Source organism: Anser brachyrhynchus (assembly GCF_964034855.1).
Source record: "Anser brachyrhynchus genome assembly, chromosome: 19".
In the NCBI taxonomy this organism is placed as follows: Eukaryota; Metazoa; Chordata; class Aves; order Anseriformes; family Anatidae; genus Anser; species Anser brachyrhynchus.
Genome location: NC_137712.1, coordinates 2,285,923 through 2,294,182, shown reverse-complemented (window position 1 = coordinate 2,294,182; position 8,260 = coordinate 2,285,923). Strand labels below are relative to the sequence as shown.

Sequence of the window (8,260 nt, the reverse complement as noted above, 5' to 3'; positions counted from 1 at the left end):
CAGTCTTATCCTTCATTGTCTGGCACCCAGGTGAGCGCATGACCCAACATCTGAGTTAAGCTCCTTGGGGTGACAACCTGATCGTCTGGCTCCGATAAAACACCACCGAACCTTACAGTACTAATTCACTTTTTGGTGTCCCTGCAAATAAACCCCCAGCGCTCCAAAAGGGATGCAATGTAGCTGCATGACCAGAAGAGACAGATGGAGACAAGCAAACGGACAGTCCGTCAGGGGAGCTGTGGTTTTTCAGGCTCCACGGGTACACGCAGGACTAAGCAGAGCTACACCAACAGGCAGGAAAAGCCAAAATCACCTTGGCCGTATCTGCATGTTTGTCCTAGGCTTGAGAAGCAGCAGATAGAAAACGCGACATAGAAAGGACGGACTGCAAACAGAGCACACAACAGCTCAGAAGGAAGAAGTCTTGTTCACCGAATCCTCGCCATGCATTAACTTACTGTCATATTTCAGATACACAGACTAGTGCAAATATCACAAACATTTACATGTAGTAAGTACCAACCTTGTTTTCCAGTTGTTTTCTTTCTCAGCTCTCTTGCCCCACTGAAATAACGGATTTAAGAAAGCTTGCTTCCATTCGATACTGATAGAATTGCATCCCAAAATGTTAAAACCTGAGCAGTGCCCGCACAAGCTCTGCCACGGCACGAGAAAGGCAACCAACCTCAGTCGCTTTGCAGTAACGCCCCAGCCTCCCTCAACTTTTCACATTTATAGTTCAGACCGGTTTCATCAGATGCACTAATAAAAGGAACAGAATTGCTGGTGGCAGTAGCTGGGGCAGGGAACAACTGGCAGAGCTCAAGGGACGTCACTCTCAGGCCGGTACCTGCCCAGCTTCGTAGCCCCGGGCTCTGCATTGCCCACCGAGCCCTCCGGGAGGCAGTTCTCGGCTAGCGGGGAGAGCTGGGCAGATGAACTCTTTCCCAGCTTCTGCTGGTCCCTAGCAGCACACAGAGGACTTTTGGCCCAGTCAAGATAAGGTGCACTGCTAGAGACAAAACATTCGAGTGTATAACCCAATTCAGACAACCCACGCCGGACACCGCAGCCAGCTTCTCTCTGCCACCTCCTGCACCAGAGCCATTCGTGGTACCAAACATGCCATCACACATTTCTGCCAGGAGCAACGTTTTGTGCTAGGGAAGTTGCTGTGCCAGAAAAGATCGATGAAATATCTTCGACAAAATTAAAAAGCATCCTTTATTCAAAACCAAACCATTTAGTAGAACGCATCAACATGAATGCAGTTCTGATGGTGACAGAATGCAACAGCTTTGGGGGAAGGAGAGGCACCTGCACCAAACCAAAAACCTGACGCTCCCAATGCCAAACTGGATGTTTCAGAACTGTTTTATTGTACGTAGGTGTTGGTACAATTTCATTTTAATTTCAGTCCTCTAAAGCATATATATACATAAATACATTCCAGTTTTTAATCTGGTCAGGGCCTTATCTAAAAAAATTAGATAAATAAAGAAGACTTCAACATTCCAACTATAACATTTACAGACAGGAGTTGTAGTTTTGAGTTCTACTGAATGGACAGGGGACAGACACTAACAAACCAATAGCTAACCTATCCTAAAATTCATTTCACTTTGCCACGTTGTTTAATGTTCATGAAGGATGCTGGGTTTCGGGCACACAGTTACCGCTTGGTAGATTTGGGAGGACTTCGCTTCAAGTACGGGCAAAAGCACCAGCGGCAGTACCCAGCCCTGCCCGCAACGCTTCTCAGCAGCTCCAGCAGCCAACCTCTGACTCCTCCTCAGGTTTGTGTTGTCTGTGCTGCTGCTGAGAAGCAGCATCGTAACACACCTTCTCTCTATCCCTCTCTCCCTTATGCTTATTGTATTCTCCAAGATTAGTGATTAATTGGATTCAGACTTCTTTCCCACACACCTTTTTTTCCCTTTTGCTATTGGCACCATAAAGCATCTGTCAAATAGCTGAGCACTGCAGATTAATAACCGAGTCCCCTTGCTGCAGGCCATCTGACACAGAGCAGGAGAGGTTTTGATCCTATTACAGCTTTACTGACGTACGGATTAAAAAACAAAAACAAACAAAAAACACTTTGTACAAATAAAACTTCAAAGCACCTCAAGCAGTCAGCTCTGCCCCCTCCAAATCATTTTATTATGATGCTAATACGCACCCTGTCTGTGCTACAGACTTCACTGAACCTCCTCCTAAATACAAATTACAGCTACTTCGACTTTTTTCTTACATGTGCTGATACCCACGCTCAATGATTTAATTTCATGTAACTTTCATGTTTTTTTTTCCGCAATTCGAAAAAGAAGATTCCCTTACCACATTTTAAAATTTGGGTTTCTGCCAGTTTCCTTAAAACAGCTACAATTTGTGCCAATTCAGTAATTTTAATTACAAATTACTTATCTTCCTGCTCATAGTACTTTTAAAAATATAGTTCAAATAGATAGAATTGCCAACACTTATTTTTCTGTACTAAGATCTAGTCTTACTATGAACCAAGAGCTTACACAGACATTTGCACTTCTTCCTGCTTTTCCGAAGTGCCTTCTACTTGCAAATTAAACTAAACAACAACAGAAATTAAAAAAAAAACAAAACAAAACAATTAAATTTAATCATTAAACATGGCATTACATTGGGTCATATATTCAGGTAACGATAGTCTACTTTCCTCACAATTAAAAAATAACAAGCAAAATAAGGAATGCATGAGAAAGCAGAAGTGTTGTAACATCCAATTAAGTATGCAGAAGACACGTAATTCAGTAACAACTAAGTACAGAGTGCACACACTCAACATGCTCATTTGTACTAGGTACATTGTTTGAGTAACTCAGCCATAACCTGGCCAGGAAAGCCTTTGCGTTGCTCTGCATCACTGGAGGTTTTCATGCTGGCGCTCACTCTAAATTGCTAATGGTTTCTAATGCTACTCAGGTTATCTCACAGCTACGTAGCGCTAGACTTGCTGGAGTCAGGGTGAACCGTAACGTACTAGAAACCCTGAAAATTACTTCCCCGTATTACCTCTGATATATGAAGTAAGTAGAGCACAAACAAAACAAACACTTTAATAAAAACATAACCACTAACAAATGGTAATGACAAGGCGCAATATACAGCTCTTGCATTCAGGAGCAATAATGCTCATGAAAAGACAAACGGGCTCAGCCAGTGCTGCACGGCTTTCACCCTGTGTCCAGAAGTAGGAGCCACCCTGTGTTCTGGGGGAGAGGAGAACTTTAAGATCAACATCACTGGGCAGCTGAAAGAGCTGTGATGTTTTTAGAGAGACCTTTCTTGTTTGTAGCAAAAGACACGTGAAGAAATTACAGTCTCCACAAAGGTTTCAACCCCACCCCACAAGATTTTGTCTGTTAGTGAACTCCACTGATGCGCTGTACAGAAAGCCGTGCTCCTGAAGAGCTGCCATCAGAGGAAGAACAGGACAGTGGCCATGGTTTTGATCCAGCCAAACCCTCTGTGCAGGAATGAGTCCCTGAGCTTCAGACAAGGGAATCAGCTGTGCTACTGAACGCCTATTTAGGGACCTGGTCTATCGGCTCAAGGGTGATTTCCCACAAAGCCTTCCAGTCATCTGTCAGGTCCAGGGGTTATTAATATTCAAAATGCAGCTGAAGACCCAGCTTAAGCACATAATATGAAGACAGAAATGAACATTGGCAGTGATTTAACAATTTTAGAGATGTACGAAATTCTGAGGCTATTCAAGTCCTAATTCTGCATTTTGTCAACAAAATTCTCCTTGATGCTATTCAGTACATACTTTGGAGCTCTTTATAAGAGGTCTCTTTCTCTTAAGAGGCAGAGCTTATTTTCTGCAGAAGTAACTACTCTGAACTAATGGTAGGTATTTTAAAACCCAAGAATACAGTAAGAGCTGTAACAGAAGGAAGATTTTCTCATTTAAGTCTTGGGTAAGGTCAAAGAAAGAAGAACCCTCTCCATCTGAAAAGTAATTTTCAGGATCAAGTCAGGAGCTGTTGTTATTTGCAAGTGAGAAAAGAACAAAAATTTGATGCCAATTGTTAGAACAATGGTACTTCCAAGAAGGGGACTACAAATGGAAGATAGGACCTTGCACAGTTAATTTGCTGGCAGCAGTTCAACTCCAGGTTAATAAAAGATTTGAGCACTTAAAAACACGTTTGTCTTAGTGACTAGGTACCCACTTTCTGATCGAATGGGTATTCACATATGCTGTATGTGAACTGGTATTCACATACGCTGTATGTCTCTCTGTAAGGAGACTGACTATAAACAACTGATCCAAGAACAACATGTTTACAAAATCTAAGTGATTTGGAAAACAGAGATGACAATAGAATACATAATTTCCTAAATTTACTGAATTGTGTTAGAAATTCAGGTTTAGTAAAACACATTTGAACTGCAAAAAAGCAAGACTGTTTTAGCGTGTACTATACTGAATTAATTTAAGAAAATGTTACGAATTCCTCGTATTATTTTAAACAAAATTTTAACAAGCAAAAGTCAAAGTGCATGGAAGGGAAGAATAATATACCCACGCTAAGAAAGGAAGAAACCAGCCCCTAGCACAACAACATCCCACTGTACAACTACACCTACTGGCCCGTCGGCGTATGTGGTTCAGTCTATTTCCAGATCACTGTCTTCACTGTAACATGCAGATGGATTATGTATAGAAGTCAGGAGCACTAGGTCTTTTTCTGGAAGCAGACCACACTCCTGCAAAAAAGCCTCCAGGTCTACAGCAAAAAAATCTTCTCCAAGCTGGTCAGTGATTCGCACAAAATTGCCAATGAGCTCACCCGCCTTATAGATCAGCAAAGCCGGCAGGGCATTATTAGTAAAGCGGGTGCTGGCACCAATGAGCGAACTCTTTACTCTGCAAAATTTAACTGTTGGATACTCAGCAGCCAGGCAGATCATACAGCCATTCAGGGATTCACTGCCAGGGATATCATCTTCGTAAATATGGATCATGATCAGTGTGCTTTTATGCTCTTTATCAACTGTGTCCAAAAACGCCTCTCCACTGGTAATCTCAAAAACCTTTTTAAATTGCTGCCCGCTGTACAACTGCTGTCTCATCTCCTCCATCCGCTGCTTCCTGTATCGCTGTAAGAATTCCTCATCATCTTCGTCGTTGTGAATCATGTTATATTCTTGTAATGTCATCTAAAAAATACATAGAAAGATAGAAGACAAAAAGAAAAGGTCTACATCACTATGTGGGTCACTTACATAATTGATTTAAGTCAAGAGGATTAATGTGGGTCGCTCATCTTTAATAATACCAAAGTGCAACCCACGAAGGCTCAAGCACCCTCTGTATTACACTCCATTTTGATCTAATTAGAAACTGCGTTCAGTGGGAACTGTGATTTCAGCCTTGGGTATTCCAGTTTCCACAGGCTGCACTAATAACACAAGTGGCTGCTCCATGCTCCCACTTTAATTCAGGTTAATGGCAGCTATGTGCTTTCACTAAGCTATGAGCACTGCTTTGGGTACTGTGCCTGACCTCAGTCTACGCTGTCAAACAGCTTCTTTCTCATCAGCTTTTTCAATTAGTTTTTCAGTAAACAACTTTTGCCAAAACAAATGCACTATCTTGTCTCTAGAACTGAAACTAACAAGATTTTCTGCATTTTGTCTGTTCACCTGCTCTGTTAAATACACCTACTGAGATAAGGATTCCCATCTGCTTCACGTACACAAACGATGAAACAAAAAATGTCAAACATTTAAATGGCATTTTAATTCCTCCGAGCCATGTTACCTTTCCATTGATTTTTTCCTGGAGCTCTTTCTGCTTCTGCTTATCAGCCTCTTCGTCTAAGTGAGATCTACAAGTCATAGATAACTTCTTTATGAGTCGTTCCATTTCTCTGCGCTGCTCCTGTCTCTGTTCTGTCTCCAGTTGTTTAAATCTTCGCCAGTCATTAATGACTCCTTTCGGACCTGAAATTAAATATGATGGCATTTACTACAAAATTACAAACATCATTCCGTAATGTGTAATACGATTACATCTCTCGTTTAAAAGTACAGTAATACTACCCAAGTCAGCAGTAAAATAGTGGGCCTGTCATAAACTTCTTATACACTGTGCAAAATGCCGTAATGAAATGAAATAAAAGTAACTTACCATTTACATGTCCTTGAGTGTGTATCTGGGTGATGGGTTTTCTTTTTTTTTGGGTACATCTAGGAAGACTAAAGCTTATCTAACTAGGCTACTCTCATAATTGTCCCAAGGGTTATTTCAAAGATTAATATCTGGGCTCTTGAAATAGAATCACCAGCCCTCAAGAATTCCACTACTGTGTGACTTTTCATAAGAACAAAAACAACGTGATGGGAAACTATAATTAAGTTTGCCGATATTCCTGTACAGACGTACATTCTGTGATGTACAATTGTGTTAATTCTCACAGACTTCACCTTACAATGTGCTACCATGCTGCTGGGGCCCTGTGGAAAGAAGTACTTTTTCAGGTCCTCTCTAAATATGCCAGTTTAGTACCATAATTCTTCCATTCTTCCTTCTCAGGTAATGGATAGGAACACACATAAGAAAGTTTTTTTATTGTTCTTAGAAAACACACTGTGAAATACAGACGGCCAATATATAATGTAAAAAATACCCTCTGGATCCCACCAATTGTCTGCACAAATCAGTACTGTGCCTCTGGCAGTGGCAGGACAGAATGCTGCTTTAGGAGAGCCTGGCCACTTTCTGTTCCTCGCATACTTGTTCAGCACCTACATCTGTTACATCAGGACTGCTAGTGGTTAACAACTGCTGGCTTACAGGAAAGAAATTTATGGATTATCAGCCAAATTGTATAAATCTCCTTAGTCTGCAGAGACTAACTGTCCTAGATATAAAGTCAAAGCCTCTCAAAGGAGAAGGCAAACGCTAAAATAAAGAACCAGCTATTAACTAAGGTTAGACTATAACCAGGAAATGATCAATCTCTGACTCAAGTATACAGGAAAATAGAACTTTCATTACCGAAAAAAACCAAACACACAAAACTTCCAATATGCAAAGTATTCACAAAACAGTTAGCTTGATGTAATAATACCTGTGTTGACTGCGCTTCCATCGCTGCTAAGCTCTATTTCCCCAACACTTTCAGGAATGGAGCTCTCCCCTTCTTTATCTTCTTTCTCACTGTCTTCATCCTCACCCTCGCTACTGCTGTAATAATACTGGAGCTTCTCGCCAAGTAGCTTATCATCCAAAGTAGTCATTTTGTTCTAAAAAATAAATTAACAAAACAGACATTTCTCTTACTCAAACATGCAGCACAAGAAACCCCTTGAAATGTGTAACAATAGTACTCTACTTTTTCAGAGAAGTTTTTTAGCCGTGTAAGAAGGTAACAGCCCACTATCACAGTCTACAGAGCAGTCAGTCACAAGTTAATTCTCGGTCACAATTTCAAACGTATCTAAGTTAAAAACCTTTATGAACAAAGCTTTACTTTGAGGCTCACTACTAAAAAAAATGCTGTTATAAAAGCTGTTTCTGCACTACAGTGTACTTTAGTATATATCTAAATACTTTTACCCACGGAGAATGAGTTTTTTAACTGTGATTTGGGAGTCTCATAAGCCCCAATCAGACAGCTTCATTAGGTTGATTCCCAGTTATTTACATTTCAATTTCCAATAATATGTGAATTATCTTAACAATGATTCCTCTGAGCTGAGAAATGTTCTATATAATTAATCAAATTCAAACGTTCCGACCTTTATTCCTTTCCAGTCTTTCAGGAACAAGCTTCTAACCAAACCTGGAGGAGGAAATTTCAGATTGTATCAGTTCAAGTTGTTGAAGACAAGCTCATGAAAACTTCTGCGGGCAGCCCACGCATTTAAACACCATAACGCATGCAAGGAAAAACGTTTAGAGGAAATACGACCGCTTTTTCTGTTCAAATAAGCGCGTTATTGGAACAGGGAGCACGTAGTTGCTAAGTACCGAGACAAACGACGCAAACGCTCGGTGCTGACGGCTCCGACCTCGGATCTGAGCTGCAGGCTGCGGGTCACGGCACCAACGGCGAGGTCTCCGCGGCTGCCATGGTCCCGCCGGTGCCGGCTCCTGTGGGCAGGGACAGGGCCGGTGAGGCAGCGGCCGCTACCTCGGAACCCTCCCGCCCCCCTCAGCGCCCCTCCACCGCAGCGCTGCTCGGCGGGGCCCCGCCTGACG

General features: G+C 41.7%; 2 protein-coding genes across 7 annotated transcripts in view; both read right to left on the bottom strand.

The window, feature by feature from the left end:
- Positions 1-1,203: 1,203 nt before the first annotated feature.
- On the bottom strand, positions 1,204-8,126 carry PDCL (phosducin like). The gene is made up of 5 exons (XM_080562007.1): positions 8,030-8,126; positions 7,798-7,841; positions 7,128-7,302; positions 5,816-5,997; positions 1,204-5,211 (listed from the first exon to the last, which is right to left on the bottom strand). Exons 3-5 carry the CDS (start codon positions 7,294-7,296, stop codon positions 4,660-4,662), a joined length of 903 nt encoding a protein of 300 aa, XP_080418133.1. The 5' UTR covers positions 7,297-7,302; positions 7,798-7,841; positions 8,030-8,126; the 3' UTR covers positions 1,204-4,659.
- Positions 7,798-8,260, bottom strand: part of RC3H2 (ring finger and CCCH-type domains 2) — a 30,583-nt gene continuing 30,120 nt past the window's right edge. For 5 of the 6 annotated variants that reach the window (XM_080561917.1, XM_080561913.1, XM_080561916.1 and 2 more), the window contains 2 exons: positions 8,030-8,152; positions 7,798-7,841 (listed from right to left, as the gene is read on the bottom strand). The gene's annotated coding sequence lies outside the window, so the exon portion shown is untranslated. The remainder of the gene's footprint in view (positions 7,842-8,029; positions 8,153-8,260) is intronic. The other variant, XM_080561915.1, reaches the window with a different exon arrangement.

Excerpts from the sequence above, each read along its gene's own strand:
- PDCL (XM_080562007.1), bottom strand. The coding sequence starts at position 7,296 with ATGACTACTTTGGATGATAAGCTACTTGGCGAGAAGCTCCAGTATTAT. Across the intron at positions 5,998-7,127 it reads TGGAAGCGCAGTCAACACAG|GTCCGAAAGGAGTCATTAAT; the intron begins GTATTATTACAT and ends ATTTAATTTCAG. Across the intron at positions 5,212-5,815 it reads AGGAAAAAATCAATGGAAAG|ATGACATTACAAGAATATAA; the intron begins GTAACATGGCTC and ends TGTATTTTTTAG.